Source organism: Aphelocoma coerulescens, chromosome 1 (genome assembly GCF_041296385.1).
Source record: "Aphelocoma coerulescens isolate FSJ_1873_10779 chromosome 1, UR_Acoe_1.0, whole genome shotgun sequence".
In the NCBI taxonomy this organism is placed as follows: Eukaryota; Metazoa; Chordata; class Aves; order Passeriformes; family Corvidae; genus Aphelocoma; species Aphelocoma coerulescens.
The window spans coordinates 26,719,212-26,739,290 of NC_091013.1; the positions used below are offsets into that span (position 1 = coordinate 26,719,212).

The following is a 20,079-nucleotide window of genomic DNA, read 5'->3' on the forward strand; positions in this document are numbered from 1 at the left end:
CCGGGCACGGGCCGCAGAGGCGGAGCGCGGGGTCGCGGTGCGGAGCCCGCAGCGCTGCCGGGGGGAGCGGCGGCGCCCGCGGCGCTGGGGCAGCTCCGGGGCCGCGGCTCCGACTACAACTCCCGGCGTGCGGCGAGAAGCCGCGGTGACGTTTCCCGCCGCGAGGCGGCGCTCGGAGCGTGGGTCCCGCCCGGCTGCGCTCCGAGGCGCCGCCCCGGCGCTCGGGCACGGGCGCGGGGCGAGGGGCGGCCGCAAGGACGGGGCTCCTCGGTGCCCTCCGCCAGCGGCCGCCGCCCTCTTACACCCGTACTCGCCGCCTGCGATCCTGCCCTTCCCGCCCCGCCGCTGCGGGCCTTCTCCGTCCCTCAGGTGAGCGTCGCTGCCGAGAACGCCGGGCGGGGCGGCCGCCTCTTTTCCCCCATCCTTCCGCCGCCATGAGGGAGAGGGAGCCGGGCCGGTCGCCCCCGCGCTCACTTGTCTCCTGTTCTTCCCTTGTGCCCCGCTGTCCGCCCGGCCTTTCTCAGGGAGCGGCGCCGGGAGCTGCCGTCGCGCTCAGGTGGGACCGCGCCGGGGCGGAGGTGCCGGGCGGGCACGGCCCCGGCTGCTCTGCGGCTCCTGGGGCGGAGCTGGCATTGGTAAAGGGGGCGAGCGGAGGCGAACCGACAGATGTGGAAGGGCCCGCAAGAGGGGTCTAGAGGCAGGGTCCAGTATTATCAGCTTGATGAAATCTGGTGCTACAGTGTCGTGTTCAGGAAGCAAAAAGGGGGAAGATGAGCTGTAATCCAGCAGGAAGCAAACGCTGCTTAAATAAGGGCTCCAAACGACAGTAGTTCCCTCTGATTTGATACTTACTGGTGATGACTGGAGAGGAGTGTTAGTTTTTTTGCCTTTTTTTTTTTTTTTCGCTCAGCATCACATCATTTGTTTCGGTATGTGAGATCTTTATTCCCTTAAGAGCTTTTGAGCACTACCCCAGGTGTCACTCCTCTAAACAGTTTTTGCTAGCTGAGTAAAAAGCACTGAAACTAAACTGTCCCATGTCTGAACCACAGTGCTAAGTTTGTACTGCGCAACAGTGAGTGAACTTTGCTGGTATAAATCTCTGCTCAAAATTTTGTTATGTGGTTTGATGTACCACATAAGACAAGCAGTAGAGTCTTCTACTCACCTTGGATATACACTGGTTTTTTTCTTCTCCCTCTTTCTTGCAGAAATAGGTTGTAATACATATTTAGAAAAATCTCTGCCCCAAGCCTACTAAACAGGAAGAGTATTAGTTTGTATACATGAAGAAATACTTCCTTAAATTTCACTCTAGAACTTTGCCAGTTGGTGGGGATTGTTATTTTCCTGATTTCTTAAAAATAGTAAGCCCCACAGCTTTATCAAAGTTCCGAAATGTTTGTACTTTGTTATTTTATTGACATTAGACTGATGTGATTTCCATTTGCTACTTTGGTTGCCCTTTCAGTTCTTAATTTTAAATGTTTTAGCTCTTTCTGTTGTTAAACCCTAGCCCACAGTCAGCTATTAGTAACTAAATACTTTGGCTTGCATTTCATGCATTGAAAAAAGAAATAAACCAACCCAAAGACAGATTTTCTCATTTCTCTCTGAAACAGACATGGGAGGGCATTTGTAAAATTAAGGCAGTGCATGACTGTGCTTGCCATGTTCCCTTCTCATCGAATCATAGAATGGCCTGGGCTGGAAGGAGCTTTAAAGACCCTCTGTCTCCAACCCCTCTGCCATGGGCAGGGACATCTTCCACTAGACCAGGTTGCTCAGGGCTCATTCCATGTATTGACAATGGCTGGCTTGGATACCTGGGATTGTGACTGCTACTGCATTGTAGGAAAAGAAGATTCTCTGTTAGGCAGACTGCTTCCAGATGACTGTGTCCATGTGTTGGTTCTTGATTAAGGCTGCTGGCCCAATGATCAAGACTATAAATAAATTTTTAGGGAAATACCTGCTGTGTTGGTGATCTGTTAACATGTTGTGTATGATGTGTGTTTTTAGAATGCCATGTACAGAGTTTATATATTGTTATGTGTAGCTTTGTGCTGTGTGGGTTTTTTTGAGGGGTTTTGTGTTTGTTTGAATTTTTTAAAAAGAAAATGTAACTTTGTTATTTTACAATAATGTCAGTATTTTGCTCTAGGTTCTGAGGGAAGGAAATTAGTTTTTTACTTCTATCCTGCTTGGTGTTAAAATTAAATACAGCAGTCTTAATATAGATCTTCAAGTAGTTGTTGGGAAATGAACTTAAGAATGAATTGATTTAGTGTTTTTATAATTTACTTTAAAGTCTTGAAGATCCTTAATAAGTTTTGAAGTAAAGTACCTCAAGGCCCCACAGCCTTTAAGGAGAAGGAGGTCTTTGATCCAAACTAGTAGTACCCAGAAGTCCAGGAAGGTTTGCTGTTCTTTCTTCCACAATTATGATTTATAATGTAATCTGATTCAGTTAAGCTTTTTTTTTTCATTATGTTTTGTTGAATGTGTGTAGTTGAGTTTGTTAATGCTTCTGAGACTTTATAAATAACAAATGATTATGATACAAAGTTTTAGGATAGGTTTGAGAAGAGACAGAAGGTTTACTGATAGCTAAGAATAATGAGTTCTAGTGCTAGGTTGAAATGCAGCCTATGACATCATGGCCTGATATTTTTAAAGGCTTTTCTTTCATGTAAGAAGTGCAGATGAGTACCATGTGAAGTGACTAAGCTTACCAGTCTCTGTTTAAAACAAGGTGTTATCTAGGAAACAGTCAAGGGGAAAACAAAAATCTATCAATAACCTTGGACTGTTTCTTGGTTTTCGTAAATGTTGAGTGAAGAAGACCATATGTGTTCTGTTAAAGATAGTTGTGCAGGAGGCAGTCTTGGATTTATTTTCTACGTTTGTTTGATCTAATGGCCCAACATTACCACGTTTGATAACTGGTTGGTTCTGTCTTGCAGCCTGGTGTGCATACTAGAGATGCAGAAACCATGTAGCAGAAAGCTTTGAGCAGCTGTGGATTACCAGTTTCTCCCAAGAGCAATATAAAGTGAAGAATGAAGGCGACTGGATTGATTTCCCTGTGGACATTGGTTTCACTGCCTTGTGGCCCGTTAGCAAACCCTGCAGAACGTGAAGATGTAGTGAAGCATGCAATAAAGCTGCACCGTGGGAAAGGAGCTGTTATCACTCAGAGGAAGCAGTGGGTGTTGGAGAGCTGCAGAAAACTGTCTGGTCTTCTTCGCCAAAAGAACGTTGTTCTCAACAAACTAAAAAATGCCATAAGAGCAGTTGAGAAGGATGCAGGACTGTCTGATGAAGAGAAACTTTTTCAGGTGCACACCTTCGAAATTTTCCAAAAAGAGCTAAATGAAAGTGAAAACTCAGTCTTTCAGGCAATCCATGGCCTCCAGAGAGCTCTACAGGGTGATTACAAAGATGTTGTAAATATGAAAGAGAGCAGTAGACAGAGACTGGAGGCCTTGAGAGAAGCTGCAATTAAGGTTGGTTTCCCCATGTTTGTTACTAGAGTATTCGTACTCTACTTGTGATTTTAATTTTATTATGGCACAGTTTCGGTCTGTTTTAATAAAAAGGTATCTACATAAAACTTGCAATGTTTAGTGTTGAAAATGGATTTTGAATGAAGTATTTGTTCTCATTAGTAAATTTACAAGTAATTCTTAAAACTTATTAGCAGTCAATACTTCTTATCTCAAAGCTAAGCATAGTCATAAGACCTATGGCAAGTACTATGTTAAAGGGAGAGGAATACAAACAGTGAATCTGTGCACATAGAGCACAGTTGCACTAGCCAAGCTGGTGGGGCTAGCTGAGTGGAAATAATGCCATCACATGGTGAAATACTAACTAGTTTTTCCATTTTAAATGAGAATTACTAAACCAAAGTCCACGGTTAAAACAGAATGACTTGCTGCCTCTCACTTCCGTGTTTGTATAGATATGGGTAAAATGGACATGCAAATCAGTAGGCGACTAGATTTTTAAAGTCAATATTGCACTCCTGACCTAAGAAGTGCAGGTTTGAAAAGCAGTGCTTCCAAGAAAGAGCCAGCTGAGATAACTTTGCCAAGAAAAAACACAGATGAGTAACAGTTGAACACAAGTACTTAATGGAAAATTTGAGTTCCCATGTCCCATTAGGTTGAGCACAATCTGTCACTATCTTCTGCACTTGGTAGCGTTCAGACTGTGTACTGGAAGTCTCCCATTGAGAGAAAATGTAATTTAATTTATTTGGTATTTAAATTGGTTTTTTCCTTGCTTTACTCTTCAACCACTGGAGGAATATATTAAGAATTGTCTTCATTTTCTGTCTTCCGAAAGAAGAGGCTGTCCCTGCTCAAGGGACTGAGAGAAGGAACAAAAACATAATTGGCATTTAGCATTTGAGTTGTTAGAGCCTCTGAAGGGCATTTGTGCTAAGAGATGTGCAGATCTTGACAGGTGAAGATGGAAAGAAATTATGTGCAGGAAAGGTGTCCAGTGAATTGTGACAAGATAGGCTGGGGGAAGTAGAAATTAGTATGCAAACTTGGCAGACTGGAGTGGTTCTGTGCAGTGGAAATGAAGACTGAATTACAAAAAATTTGAATAGAGAGTAATTTGGATCTAGGTGTATTCCAACAAACTGCTTTATATGATTTGTATATTGATACTCTATGGCAGTGGCAGCCTCTGCTGCATAGAAATGTCATAGAAATTGTCATGAGCTTTACTTGATTTTCCAGCTTTTTTCTTTCTTGGAGTTTGTAAAATAGCAGCAGTGAGGCAGTCCAGAACCTTCATTCCCATTTACCTAATTCTTGGTAATGTTACTGTAAAATAATAAAGTAATTTATCCTTGAACTTGAGAATGGTGCTTCTCCTAGAAGGAAGCCTGTGTGTACAATGATGTGTTTTAGAAGTGTGTCCTGTGAAAACCTGACTTTTGCAGAAGTGGAGTGTGCAGGCTTTTTTTGTATTATCAAAATATTTACTTGAGTGAGCAATCTTTTGCACCTTCTTTCTTATGCCATGCACATGGTTATTTAAACAGAGCATTTGTGGTTATTACCTTGTAATTGTTGTATAAAAGGAAGCAAAGGATATGGAAAAATGCATGCCCAAAAGATGAAAATTGCATGAGATACATTTGTTTTGGACTTGTTCTTATGTTGTAAGACACATATTAGTCCAATTTTGTCCCAGTTTCATTTTACTGTAATGATTATTTTGTTGGTATACTCATAGAACATCTATTTTTAAACAGTGAGTGAACAGAAAATACAAATAACTGTAGAGGGTGCTGGACTCTTCCCATTATTGTATTTCTGTTGAGCTGAAGTGCTTGGAAGTCATTAATGCTGGGATATATTTGTATGTCTGATGCATTTATTGCTGGTTCTGCTGCTGTGAAAAGATGTAGTGGAATCATTCATGGTGCAGGGCAGGGGGAAGTAAGAAAGAAGCACTGAAGATGGCTTCTGCCTTCTTTTGCTCCAGGATCCGGTTTGGAAGTTCAGGAAAAAGCAACAAAATCTTACCTACTTTTTAATTAGCTTCTGATTTCTTGGATGCCTTCTAATCAGACATGGGTGGAAAAAAATAACTTGCAAGTAGTGCAAAGATGCGACCTCTTCTGAATGTGCTTTTGTCATCTCTGATTAAACAGTAGAGAGCAACAGCAACACTGCATTCTGAATCAGCATTGCCTCAAAGTCTTACTTAATCTTACTTCATTTTGCTCATATGTTTGTAGATGTTCCTGTTAAGTGCACAATCCTTATCTGTATTACTTTGCTTAAGGGATTGCTTGGTATGTACCTGGTGATCAGGTGTCTCCAATCCCAGCCTGAACTGCAGAACAGTGTTTGTACTGGGATGCACCTCCACTTAGCATGTCGCAAGTTGTTTGAATTAACTTGTGCTTTTTATGGACACCGTTCCCAGTGATTGTCCCAGTCTACGGCTGTCACACTAGTCTCTCAGTGGAAACAGATGCCACTTTAATAGACTACAAAAACCTTTGTCTCCATTAATTGAAGAAACGTGCAGCTAAACTCTGATTTTTTTCAAAGCTTTTCTACCTTGCTATTCAGGGAAAGTTCTTTGAAATTAGGGAATTATTTTTTATGGAGTTTGCCTCTAGCTCTCTTCAGCTTGTTTGTCTTGGCAGACAGAAAGGACTGAGATGGGCTCCTTGCACCCAAAATCTCTTCCATTTTTGAGGGGAAAGAATCTAAACATTATCAATTTCATCTTGTGTTCTAAGCTGTTGCTGAATTAGCAGGGAATCTGCAGCTCATACGGGGGCTGTTTCTTACATCTTTCAAGCAATGTCTGCTAGCAGAGAGCAACAGATAGGAAATGTTTTTCCTTGAGGCTGTATGAGAGTGACTATGTCTCCTACTTATGTATTGCATAAGAACTAATAGTTGACATTGGGCCAAACACATTAATAGTTACATTCTTCCCAGCTCCAGTTATTTTGGGATCTGGGTAACTTTCACCATGATGGTGTAACTGTGATAATTCTAAACACCAACAGACACCAATACTGTGGTTTCATCTCAGTCAGAGGCATTCCTCCGACTGTCAGGATTTTAGAAGGGTTCAGCTACAGTTACTGGTTGTACTGAACATATTCTTGTCTTGGCATCAAGGAATTGATTAAATTAAGTGCATGTTCTTGCAGGTTCCAAGGGGAAAAATGTCCATTTGCAAATGTGTGGAGGAGGAGACACTCCAGTTATTTAAGCGTAGGCGTTTAGGACCATTTTATAAGCTCAGGTTATTGAAGATAACTGTGGAGGGTAGGCAGATAAAACGCAACCTATGGGAGACCTATGTTCTCTGATTTCTAACTGGGTGTGGTAGGGGCAGGGCATCTGGAGACAAAAACGTGTGTTTTCTGGGAATTGAGTCAGACCTATAGATTGCTTGCATTTTTTTGCCTGTGTTTTTTTCCTTTTTGATAATATTCTAAAAGAACAGCAAAAGTGTCTTTCATCCAAGTATTCTCAGCATCCTGAATCTAACTGAAGGAGTGCTGCCCTTGTGTATGTTTCCTAACTCATAGCTGTTCTCTCAACAATCTTTAAAAGAATGGAGGCATATAAAGGAAAGTCTTTTTTCCCCAAAAGCCTCAAGTTGTTCTCTGTCAAGACACAAAGTATTCTGTTTGGTTACTGTCATGGTAACTATGTAAAAGATACAGTGTTAGGCCCAGTAGTTATCAGTAAATTAAGCTTTTTAGTTCTCTTCTTGAACCTGAAACATCCAAAGAGAAATGAAACATCATAACTTTATCAGGGACCTTACTGAAATATTTTCACACCATATCAAACCATATTAGCATATTTTCTCATTTTACTTCTAAAACCTAGTAATTTCAGAAGCTGTCAGTGCAAGTTGATAAGAGGCCCAAACTGAAATAGGGGGAAAAGTCATATGTTTTAATTCTGATAGGAAAAGTGCTTTTTGGGAAACATGAACAGGAAGCTTGGTTAGAGTGATTGGCTGCTCATCTCTCTTCCAGCTCGTTTTTTTTCTTTTTCATGTTTCCACAGTTACTGTAATTTTTTGAAAACCATAAACAGACTTCTTCCTATGTTTATAAAAGGGCTTATAAAGTTAAGATTCATTGTGCTTCACATCTAACTTGTTTGTTTGTTGTAGATATTGTAGCTATGTTTTCAAGGTATTGTGCTTCCTTTCTAAAGCATGAAGTTCTAAGCCTTTTTGGCTTTGAAATGTTTCCTAGAGTTTCTCAAAGTAAATTCTTTCTCGTATTTTCTGGATCAGAACCTTGGGGCTAGTCTACTGTTCAATGGATTAGAAAATGCAGTTGGTGGATATTTTGTTTGGTTGTTGTTTTTCTTGCCCACTTATCCAGTGAAAATTGGCACAACAGAAAGCAATCTTTAAATATCTTCATACAGTCTATATCGCTTTTGCAATTCACTGCTAAAATATTTCGTGTCAAAAGAAGCATATATTTATGTCAAATGTTTTTTCTGCTCAAAGGCCTGGCCAACACCTTATCTGTGTGTTGTAAAATTCAACAGGAAGAAATGGAATATGTTGAACTCTTAGCAGCAGAAAAACACCAGGTTGAAGCCCTTAAGAACATGCAGCACCAAAACAAAAGCCTGTCGATGCTTGATGAAATTCTGGAAGATGTCAGGAAGGCAGCTGATAGATTGGAAGAGGAAATAGAAGAGCACGCCTTTGATGACAACAAATCTGTAAGTGATGCTTTAGACTCAGTCTTTTAATTGGAGTGCATTTATTTATAGTTGGTGTTTGCACTGTGTGTTTCTCTTGTCTTATATAGCTGTTAGGATTTTAGTGATTGGTAAAGAATGAGCAAACAGGAGTAATTGTTCCTTTTTGCTAGTGATTTCTGTGGGTTTGATTTGAAAGTCCTCCCTGCAGCTGCCACTTTAACAAGAGACAAGTGTAGTCCATCTCACTGATACAGCCCATGAGAGATATGGCATCTCTGTGGTGGTGGGGACTGTGATGGTTGGACTTGGCAGGAGATGGAGTTACCGTGTTAAGCGTTGTCTCCACTTTTTCATTTTCTTGAGAAAGTTATGGCAGAGCAAGAATCCTTGCAGTTGGTTTTCATGGTCTGGGAAAAGATATATTGTTCAAAGGAAAGACCTGAAATGTGTTTGTGGTGTTACTTTCTTCACATCTGTCTTCCTCTGCTTTTTGTGCCTTGGCCTACCTGCACTGATCCTTGTTTTATGTTGCATGGTGGGACACTATCCTTCAGGTAAGGCTGTGTGTTTCTAGAGCCAGCAATGTGTCAAGTTTATTCTGTGTCCGATTTTGCCATCCTCAAACAGATTGGCCCTGTTTGCATAAACATGGATTACAGTTTATTTGGCTTCTGCTCTTGGGAAGTTTTTGTTGATTTCCAGGTTGACTCCCGAGATGAGCATAGCTCTTGAGTTCTGCTGAGGAGGCAAGACCAGTTTCTCTATGGCAGAGAGCCAAGCCGTGCGTTGTTTTGTTTGTTTGGGTTTTTTTTTTGTAGTAGTAGTGCTCGAATCGAGAGAAAGCAACAGCAGCTTTTCAGTTCGTGCGCGGCGGCTGAGAGCGGTTGTGCCCTGCGGGAGTCGCCCCTGGCAGCGCCCGCGGCGGCCGGGCCGGGCCGGCGGCAGCGCCCTCTCCTGTTCCGCCGGGGGAGAGCGGCCCTGGTCGGGAGCCGGAGCGGGCGCTCTCCTGCGGCTCCTGGGAACGGGCAGAACGCCGGCGCGGCCTTGTTCTCCCCGGCATCTCCTTGCTTTTCTGCTTGTAGCTCCATCCGTGAAAGAAAAGGAATCATGAAATGCAACCTGGAGGACTACGTATTTCTCCGTCATTGCAGGGAACATTCTTTTAAACTAAAACAGTGGAATTTTAGAATAGAGGAGCTTTAATACGGTAATCAATATTCTGATAAAGATACACAAGCTTCTATTAAAATATAGCCAAATAGAGAAGTGTAGCAGGTAAAAATGAAAAAAAAAAAATCTGCACTACAACCTGTGTTCAAGAATTGCTGTTTTGAGAAAGAAAATCCTGAAAATAACTAGATAGAAATAGTTCTTATTATCTCTCCATCAGGTTTTCAGGATAATGACCTTTTCTTGACCTGGAATGCAGTCTTTAATTCAGATTTTTGTGAACTCAATATCACTTTGTAATCTCCAAGTGGTTTTGTTCAAGGTGATAAGATGTTACTTTTAAAGACATCAAGTTTTGATTAAGAGATTGAAAGACTTTTAGAGAAGAAACCTGCACTATTTTTAGTCTGTGTCAACAAGTTCTGTAGAAACTTCAAGCACAGCTAATAGTCTTTCCCTTTTTATTATATGCTTAACTGACTCCCCTTTCTTTGTTTCCTTGATTATTTGTTTTCTTTTTCTTAAAGGTTAGAGGTGTAAACTTTGAAGCAGTTTTAAGGGTGGAAGAAGATGAAGCCAGCTCCAAAAGAAATGCTTCAAAAAGAGAAGTAGAAGATGACTTAGGTCTTAGCATGCTTATTGATTCCCAGAACAATCAGTATATCCTTACTAAACCCAGAGATTCAACCATTCCTCGTGCTGATCATCATTTCATAAAGGTAATAATTTTAGAGACGTTCTTGTCATTCACTTTTGGGTTTAGTCCCACTAGTCTGCATGTCAGTACTACTTGGTTGGAGTGAGTATAGTTTCAGCATTTGTGTCTCTGAAGTTATCCCAGCATTCATGACTCCCCTATCTATGATGATTTGGCCATGTGTTCCCTGCTCTTAGGATTGTCTTCACAAGACTGATCATGATGTCACGTGAATCCTCTCTGGTTTTATTCAGCTTATCTTGTTTCCCCTTTGGGTCACCGTCCCTTCTCTTAGACTGCAAAGTTTTAAAGCTACTGCTTAATAAGCCACTTGCATGTTGTCAATAGAGAGAATTTATCTGGTTGTGCCTTGTGATGAAAAAAGGAAGACTGGAAAATACATAGATGTGGTAGAGTTTTGATTGTACTTGTGCTTCATGTAGAATAGCTGGATTGGGATTTTTGTTTTAATTATAAAACCCCACAACAGTTCTGTTTCACCGTCTTGTTTTAATGCAAGGTGTCATTCCACTCAGGAAATTGCCTACTTTCTGTAATATATTTAAAATGTTTATGAGTTGATTAAAAGTCCCCCAGTTACTTAAGGTCGGTACCTCATCTGCTTCATCTGAAAAACTGCTGTGCTTACTACCTGCAACAGCACTGAGGTTAATTTACAGAAGTTTTGTTTTCTTTTCACAGGAAGTAGTCTACATTTAATTTTACAGTGCTATTTATCTTTTGAAAGATAATAGTCTTCAATTTCATCCCAAATTTGTGTGTCCTTTATACTAATGCCTTTGTAAATCTTACGTATTTAGGATATTGTGACAATAGGAATGTTGTCTTTGCCATGTGGCTGGCTGTGCACAGCAATAGGATTGCCAACCATGTTTGGATATATCATCTGTGGAGTACTCTTAGGACCCTCAGGACTAAATAGTATCAAGGTAAGCATGCAAGTTACTTCTTGACTGATTTAATTTGTTGAAGTCTTCAAAAGTAGTTTTAAAATAATATGGTGTTGCCAACCTCAAATATATTTTAAAAAAAGATATCCCCAAACCTGAACCTTTGCAAGAGGAGGCCTTCAAATTTTATGTCTTTGAATCATTTTGTTTTCAATCTTTTTTTCTCCTGTAAAATTATGACAACTGTTGAAAGTGAAAACTGAAGGTTGTGTGTTGTAGAAGTTTTATGTCAGGTTTTTTGTTTGTTTCTTTCTTTCTTTTTGACTTTAATCATAAAGCATCACAATTTACAGCTAAATTATTTAAATGACATAAAATATACAGAACCTTGCAAAAAGTCAGTGTTGGCAGTGGAGGAAGCATTTAAAACAAATAGTTCCCCAAGTAACATAGCTTGGCTTTCTAGAGAGTTGTTTTGCACCTCTGTAGTGCTTTCATCCACCCTAGTCCCCCTATTCCTTTCCCAGTACCCTGCCCACATTCCTGAAGTCTTTTGAACCTTTTTAGCTCCATCACGTGGACTTTGATTACTGGCTCCTGTGAAACCTTGAGCTGTGGTTGGCTGGACATATTTTGATTAGTGCTGTGGTGTGTTTTAACAGATTGTTTAGCCAGCAGGCAAAACAGAACACGTTAGGGCTGCACGGTAATGTCTGCTTAAGTTGCACGTGTCTATTGCATTGATATCCGTGAAACCACTTGGAACTGTCTTTGCAACATCTGCTCTTACATGGGCTTCTGTTGAAAATGACTGTTGGGCTCAAAAGTAAGTAGGGATTAGTAGAAATTCTAGGATTTTGTTGATCTTGTATTAGAAGAGATTAAATAATCTCAACCTCTGCATTGTACATAATTTCTGGGTGGAGAATGTCTGGAAAGTTCCACCACTTAGACTGAGAATCAAGTTTGTAAGCTTGGCATTAGAAAGAGACCCAACAACGAATTTTCAGAGACTTACATTGCAGAAGATGACGTGGTCAGAACAGATAGAAAAGTTTCTTTAGGACTGTTTAAGTGAGTTGCCTTTTTCTTGTGGAGCTGTGATTAAACATTATTCATCTGGATAATACTCATGTTGACTGGGTCTCTTGTGTTTGATCTCTTCTGCGTTTCCTAAAAAAGTTGAATGTCTGAGGAACTGAAAAGGCTGGCAAATTCTAATCTGGCAGAAAAGAGCTTCCATCCCCACTTCTGTAATTGATGATGAAGCTTTTCTTTTACTCTGCCCTGTAAATACATAGAAAAGAAATACTAGGTTTTTAAAATAGAATAGGCTATTTCAGTCATAGTGTTCACTGTTTATAGTCAAGTGTTCCCTACCTGAACACTTCTGGGCCAACCAAAAGGTAAAGCATATTGTTAAGGGTGTTGTCCAAATGCCTCTTAAACACTGACAGGCTTGGAGCATCAATCAGCTCTTTAAGAAGCCTGTTCCAGGGTTTGACCACCCTCCCAGTAAAGAAATGCTTCCTAATGTCCTGTTTGAACCTTTCTTGGGACAGCTTTGAACCGTTCCCATGCATCCTGTCGGTGCATACCAGTGAGAAAAGCTCAGCACCTCCCTCTTCACTTCCCCTCCTGAGGAAGCTGTGGAGAGTGATGAGGTTGCCCCTCATCCTGCTTTTTTCCAAGCTAGGCAAACCCAGAGTCCTTAGCTATTCCTCACAGGACATTCCTTCCAGCCCTTCCACCAGCTTTGTCCTCTTCTAGATGCATTCAAGGACCTTCACATCCTTCTCAAATGCTGGGACCCAGTGCTCCAGGTGAGGCCACACCAGCACTGAATACAGTGGGATAATTTTGAGTGACTGGTGATGCTCTGTTTGATGCACCCCAGGGCAGGGTTTGCCCTTTGGGCTGCCAGAGCTCTCTGCTGACTCACACTGAGCCTGCTGTCTACCAGCACACCCAGATCCCTTTCTGCAGGGCTGCTCTTCAGACACTCCTCTCCTGATCCATACTTGTGCCTGGCATTACCCCATCCTAGGTGGATCAGAATCCAGCATTTTGAATTGTTAAATAATTTCCTCCCGTTAATCATTGCCTAATGCTCGAGTGTATCTACATCCCTCTGCAAGGCATCTTGTCCCTTGAAAGAGTCAAAGGCACCTCCTGGTCTGATATCACCAGCAAACTTGCTAGTGGTGCATTCAACTGCTCCAACATATATATGACAGAATTGTCCTGAGAACTGAACCCTGAGGGTACACCAGTTTCCAACCAGATGTATCCCCATTTTTCTGTAGTGATTAGGAAGACAGCCACTTTTCTTGCTGTTGGACCCTTCTGTCTGAAGCACAAAGGCTGGTAATTGTGCTGGTCTGAGAGATGGATGTGTGGAGCCTGTAGGATGGCAAGCAGGACAGCAACCACAGTCTAGCAGAAAGGTTATACCAATAGACCAAGAAAATAACTAGCAAGAAGTAGCTTCTGGAATGCAAGCCTTGGGAATTTAATAGGACATGTATAAAACATAACTTACTTTTTTTCAACCAGCAAGTAAGCTTACTGTTAAGGGAACTTCCCCGTCTGACCACTGATGAAAGTCTCTGGCCTCTCAGTGTGCATTCACCTTCGTGGCCTTGGTTATCCCAAAGGCTGGCAGTTCACTGACACTTGTTGCAGGCTCCCACTGAGAGTTCAATCTCCATCTCAATCTGCAGCTTGCCAGCCAAGCTACCTGGACCAGATGTATTCCTCAGCACTTAGGAAGATCAATGCGCATGTGCACGTTGGTGACTAGGACTCTCCAACCAAATTATCACCTAATATCAGCCAGGTGATGGGAAAAATAATTGCGCCCTAAAGGTGCTATGGGAACTTCTGATGTCCTATGAGCAGCAAGTGAGCTACCTGTGGAAACATAATGAGAATCAATTTGTTTTGTAGTGTATTTATAATTTTGTATTCTAAGTAGACTGCTGTGCACTGATTTTTTTTCTTTTTTTTTTTCCTAAGTCTATTGTACAGGTGGAGACATTAGGAGAATTTGGTGTATTCTTCACTCTCTTTCTAGTTGGTCTGGAATTTTCTCCTGAAAGATTAAGAAAGGTATTTTTGTATAATATCTCTGCGTTAAAGGATTTAATCCCTAATTACTGAAACTGCAGGTTTTAGTTATATTTTAGATTTTTACACTCTCCCTATAACACAGTGGTGTAACTTTGTACATTTTTGAAAAGACAAATGTGACATTTGCTTCTGCACTTTGGGAAGAATAGAATGCATTATTTATTCAGTGTCTCAAAAAAAACCTACATTTACTCCTTATTGTAGTAAAAGAGTTTGATTACTAGAAAAATCTCTCACAGTTTGACAATCCATCTCTGCCTTATTTTAACATGCAGTAATGTGCAGTTGCTGTTATGGAGTGTCAGTGATGTTTGCCATTCCTGTTATGAAGAAATCAGAAATTTTAAGTCCTGCATACTGAACTGATAATATATCCTCTACTGGCTAATAAACTGATCAAGCAAGTATGTTAACACAATCTGGAATATTAAATGATGTGGCCATCAGAATTCAACAAAAACTACAAGTTTCTTTTGGTCTTAATTTAAAAAGAAAAAGTTATAAACCAGCTAGAATTTTAATTCTAGTGGAAAATGTGGCTACAAAATATGTGAAGACTGTATGTAAAGAACTGCAATTTGTGATGTGTTCCTAAACTGGTGGTTGTGAGTTCATGATGCTATAAAAGCTTTAATTGAAATATGTTACAATTTATGACCATTCAGCTTAATCTGCTGTTTCTAGTCCATCTGAAGTCCAGATAAAAAATCCAGATAAAAAGTCCAGATAAAAATCAGTAATTCAAGCCTAAACTGTAGCAGGTAAATTGCTGCTTCAGAATTGCTTGTGCTCTAGTTTGGAGAGGGTTACTGGTATTGGTGACTGCCTTTGCCACACCCGTTTTCTCCTCATCTTAGAATCACATCAAATAATGTCTTCCATTTGATGATTTTAATGTATTTCAACCCATACTGGACCTTTGGCCCTTAATTTGTCTGTGAGCTTTGGGAAGTTCACCTGGTTTCTAGTAGGGAGTCTTTTGGCGTAGAGTATGTGCTTGGTGTGGTAACTTGGGAGTTGTAGGTGATACAGTGTGACAGTCCATTACTCTGTGGCCCAGCACTACAGCCCCAAATCACACATCTCTAACTGCTTACTTGCAGTGAAAAACATTGTAACTTAGCAATCCGGAAAGTCATTAAAACGTGTTTTCTTCCCAAGGTATGGAAAATATCTTTGCAAGGACCCTGCTACATGACAGTTCTGATGATTGCCTTTGGTTTACTATGGGGGCACTTGCTCCAAATTAGACCAACACAGAGCGTCTTCATTTCCACTTGCTTGTCTTTGTCAAGCACACCACTGGTGTCCAGATTTCTTGCAGGTAGTGTTCGAGGAGATAAAGAAGGTAAATATGACTTTAAATATGGACTACTATAGTATCTAATAAAATTTGATGAGTTGACTTTGTAATATTATAAGAGAAGCTAGTTAAAAGAGCAAAACAAAACACACTGTTAAGCCTGGTTTACAAGCAGTCATCCTTGTTTAACACTGACCAGTGTTGTGTGTATTCTTGCTAGGAAGTGTACTTGATTTGTACATAGCCAGTCCTCTTTGGGCAAAGACAGTGTAGTACAACCAGTGCTCTCCATTAAGAACTGACTTTACTGAGGGTCTGGAATCCTTGAACTTTATAAGAGGTTACCAGATTAGCCCATTGCAACCTGTCATCAGGGCAGAAAGGCTAATTTAAATAATTCACATCCTTCTTCAGGAAGGACCAGTTCAGATGGTCTTTCATAGCTAACAGCTCTTCAAATAAGTACCTTCAAGAGCCATATTTCTAGCTTCTCAAATACTTGTAAATGTTTCCTTTTGAAAGTTTTGACATCCCGCTTTCTTCCACTTAAATCTCCCTCATACAAATTGTGTTAAAGTACTCCTCACCCTCTAGAATAGTCATTCTAATGCCAAAATTCAAAGTGTATGTTTTACACATGCTGGCTCATACACGTGTCTTCAGAATAAAGCCTGTTTACTCTCAGTAGAGAAGTTTCACTAAATGCCTAACTAGTGCTTAACTGCTAAGCAAAGTCTATGTTTTTACTGTGTAACAGAAGTTTCATATGAATATTTTGTTTGTATTTTAATATGTCTTAATAGATGCATTTTAATATACCTACTAGTGGGAAAAAAAAATCCCTAGATTTCTTTGAATGACCTTCAGCCCATTAAGTGCTATACTGGGCTTCCATTGGATTAAGCCTTTTCTAGATTTCTGAGCATTTGCAAGCATTCATGGTTTCTGATGCCTGTTTCCATGACCACTTTGCTGGTGTACAGGGGACATTGACTACAGCAGCGTACTGCTTGGCATGTTGGTGATGCAGGATGTGCAGCTTGGTTTATTTATAGCTGTCATGCCTACACTTATTCAAGCAGGAGTGAGCACATATTCCAGGTAAAAAAATTATTGTATGGATCTTCCCTTTATCCCTTGCAATTACTATGTAGATTACCAATATGAATGTGAGAGCGCTACAGTTAATGTGAGTTCCATGGAAAATAGGCACTCTGGTGGATTTCCTTTACTGTTCTACTTGTCATGAAGCAGAAACTTGTAGCAGTCATACAAAAGTAGTTGTATGAAAATAATCTCTTTGCTATAGCTGCTTTTGTCCTGTGTGGTAATTAAAATTTGTAGTGGAAAGTTTGTTATTTTTTAAAAAAAATTGAATTTCTTCATTTACTTTATTCTGTCTGGGCATGTTTTTGTCAAAGACTAAGTGATAGTATTATTGTGCCTGATGTCTTACCTTGGAGATAAGTCAACAGAAATCTTTTTGAGTCAATGTGGAAGTAAATTCTGGGCTGTAAAAGAGGTTTCTGGACTAAATCTGCAGATTTAGTCTTAGTCTTGTTTGCTAATGTATCTAAATACCTTCCTGTAGCTACTCAGTTTAGAACATTTATGGAATTAGATCTTTTCATTTACGGGGAACTGGTTGGGAAGTATGAGAGCACTTGAAAGAAACTTTTTTGTTTGTTCTTCTCTTCCAGCATTTTCAAGGAAATTCTGAGAATATTGATACTGATTGGCCAAATTCTGTTTTCTCTGGCTGCTGTTTTTCTTCTCTGTCTTGTTATAAAGACTTATCTCATAGGACCGTATTACCGCAAGTTGCACACAGAAAGCAAAGGGAATAAAGAAATCCTCATTCTAGGAATAACTGCATTCACCTTCCTTATGTTAACGGTAATCTTTTAAATTGATAAAACATTTTTATGCATGTGGTAGTTTACTTCATCAATATTACAAAAGCCAGCACACTTACTGTTACTGCATACACATGTGCCTCTTAATTATTTGGTTTTAAAATGTTTTAAGACAACCCCCAAATGTGCAGATTCCTGCATTATAGCACAGATGAGTAGGAAGAGATACAATTTGAATGTGAATCAGCTGAAATTCTGCTGTTAGCTTTTAATACAGCCAGTTTAGGAATCATGATCTGAGTTTTAATTGTGGGCTACTTCATGTGTTTGAAAATAATTTAGGATGGGTTTTGAGATACTGATGTCTGATTGTGACATTTGCTCACAGCTTTCTTCTCAATAGAAAATTCTCAACATGGTTTTTATTATAAAATAATTTTCTTTTTGTGTGGGAGACACATTTTGGGATGAAGTTAGGAAAGGAGAGAAGTGCCTTAAGGTTCATAGATTTTGATTAACCCTATTGGGTGTAGTTCATTTTCCCCTGAATATTCCTTATTTGTTTCTATCTCACATTTCAGCCCTCTGAAAAACTATACTGCTGGAAAGCAGAATGTGACAGTTGCTTGATAATGTTGTGGGTTTGACACTCCGTTATCCTGAATGTGCAGACTGTTACATCCTCTGAGAATAATTAAGCCCAAAAGTTCCTGTGCCTGTTTTCTAGGGGTATTTGCTTAGTTACTGCAGCCCAACAAGGAAAAGCTGACCTTCTTCAGGAAGAAGGTTGAAAAGTAGTTAGTGAGACCATAGCTTTACAGTTAGTGACTTCTGTTGTACAAGTTAAAAATGCCATTGCTCTAAACAGGTATTCATATTTCAAATGTGTCCTCTAATAAAAGAAACAAAACTACTTTCTCCTTTTTACTGTCTAACAAGCAAACATTACACTTGTAAAACAACTTTAATTAGAACCAGCAAACACAGAAGTTGTGTAAAATATTATGGTATCTAGAAGCAGTTTTACTTTAATTAAAATCATGGCCTACATAGAATTGGGCTTACTGTACCCAAATTGCACTTCAAATATACAAGGAGATTGTCTACATGACTTTACACAATACATATGTGTACACAAACATGGAGGGGAGAATACGTTTGAGTTCACTGGATTTATACTGCAAAACCAGAAGACTTCTTCAGCATTTTCAAAATTCTTTCTTTTTAAAGTTGATAAATGATTTATCAAAGGGAATGGTACAAAGGATACTACAGGTAACTTCAGTGAACCAGTTGAGGTGCTTGATATTCACTGACACTGATAGATTTGTTACAGTTTGAACACACAAATTTAAAAAAAGAAAAGTAAAAAAGCATTTGCTTGTTGAGTTGAACATGTGAACAAACAAATCTTCTGGAAAACCAATCTTAATTGGTGTAGATGCTGTACTATGTCAGGAATACAAACATAGGATGGGTGATCACAATCTAAGCTGAAAAAAATGTTGCACGTCTTTGGAAAGGTGAGATTAAGGTTTTTGGGTGCCAGGTAGGAAAACAATTAAACTGTCATGGATTCTGCAAAGATCTTTCTCATTGGAAAGCCAAGTCTAAATATTGAAGGAGGTTGTATAATTAATGTGCAAACACAGACTTCTCTATACTGGTGTAATTCTAAAAAAGCTTTTGAATTTGTAGGGGAGCACTAAGAGAGTGCCTATTTTAGTGTCCTTAACCAATGACAGCTCTGTGGCTCCATTTAGAAAATTTGAGATATGTTTGTAAATAAAATATTTTAACTCACTATCTAGCATTGTGAGTTACTCCGCAGGACACATCCTTTCCAATACATGAAAAAGAGAGTAGGAATGATACGGTCTTCCTGCCTCATGCATATGGTTACTTATTATGTGCTTCGGTGTTGGCTGTGCTTCTGGTGTCCAGCTAAGCTTATTCTGTATTTGGATTAATGTGTAACACCAGGACATGTAATGCTCATTATATATAAACTTAATTTATTTTACCTCGTTCCTGTGTTTGAAAAATCTCAGATGATTAATTAAACAAGAATTGCCATTTCCTTGTCAGTAAGTGTGAATTCTGTATGGGAAAACAAGAGGGAAGATGAGATAGAAGAGGTTCCTATACTGCAGTGTGAGTAAGGAATTTTCTTGTAAGGATTATTCTGTCAGTTGAGGAGATTTTGTGTATGGTCATGACTTTTGAGCATTTCTGAGCTTGGCTCACTTGGATAACGTTGCAACTTGTTAAACCTGAAACAGATATTTTAGTAAGACTTGGAGCTTAAGATACCCTTTCTGTTCCCAGTATTCTCAGAAATAATTAAACTTCCTCTCCCTTTTATCCTTCAACTGGTTAGGCAGATCGGGGCTGGGAGGTGGGGATTGTGTCAAGTGCCAATCCTGTAACACTATAGATGACACTGAGACAGTTGTGCATCTTCGAATCATGTACCTTGTCTTCAGTAACAAAGGTTCAGTAGATCATTATTGCACTTCCAGCAGCTCCTTTTCAAGCTTTGAGTTATGCATATAGTGGTTGGTTTGTTTGTTTTTCTTGGTGAACTGTTCTCCTGAATTGCAACATAAGGAACAAATCTAACTTATAGTTTTAAACATGACCATTCAGGATCAATGGCCAAACTTGTAGTTGTAAGTCGAGATACTTACTGGGATCAGCTGAAGTGTCAGCCTGAGCATTCACTGGTGTAGTGTTGCTTTTTCATGTTCTGTATGTACGGAAACATTACAAG

General features: G+C 39.8%; 1 protein-coding gene across 2 annotated transcripts in view; it reads left to right on the forward strand.

Annotated features, from left to right (window-relative positions):
* Window positions 1–189: 189 nt before the first annotated feature.
* TMCO3 (transmembrane and coiled-coil domains 3) overlaps window positions 190–20,079 on the forward strand; it is a 34,081-nt gene continuing 14,191 nt past the window's right edge. Inside the window, exons 1-9 of one of the 2 annotated variants that reach the window (XR_011148365.1) lie at window positions 190–369; window positions 2,967–3,509; window positions 8,076–8,255; window positions 9,935–10,126; window positions 10,926–11,054; window positions 14,034–14,126; window positions 15,309–15,495; window positions 16,434–16,551; window positions 17,151–17,346. Coding sequence is in view for 1 of the 2 variants with exons in the window: in XM_069004612.1 (XP_068860713.1) it covers window positions 3,063–3,509; window positions 8,076–8,255; window positions 9,935–10,126; window positions 10,926–11,054; window positions 14,034–14,126; window positions 15,309–15,495; window positions 16,434–16,551; window positions 17,151–17,346 (1,542 nt within the window). In the remaining variant the exon portion in view is untranslated. The remainder of the gene's footprint in view (window positions 370–2,966; window positions 3,510–8,075; window positions 8,256–9,934; window positions 10,127–10,925; window positions 11,055–14,033; window positions 14,127–15,308; window positions 15,496–16,433; window positions 16,552–17,150; window positions 17,347–20,079) is intronic. The other variant, XM_069004612.1, reaches the window with a different exon arrangement.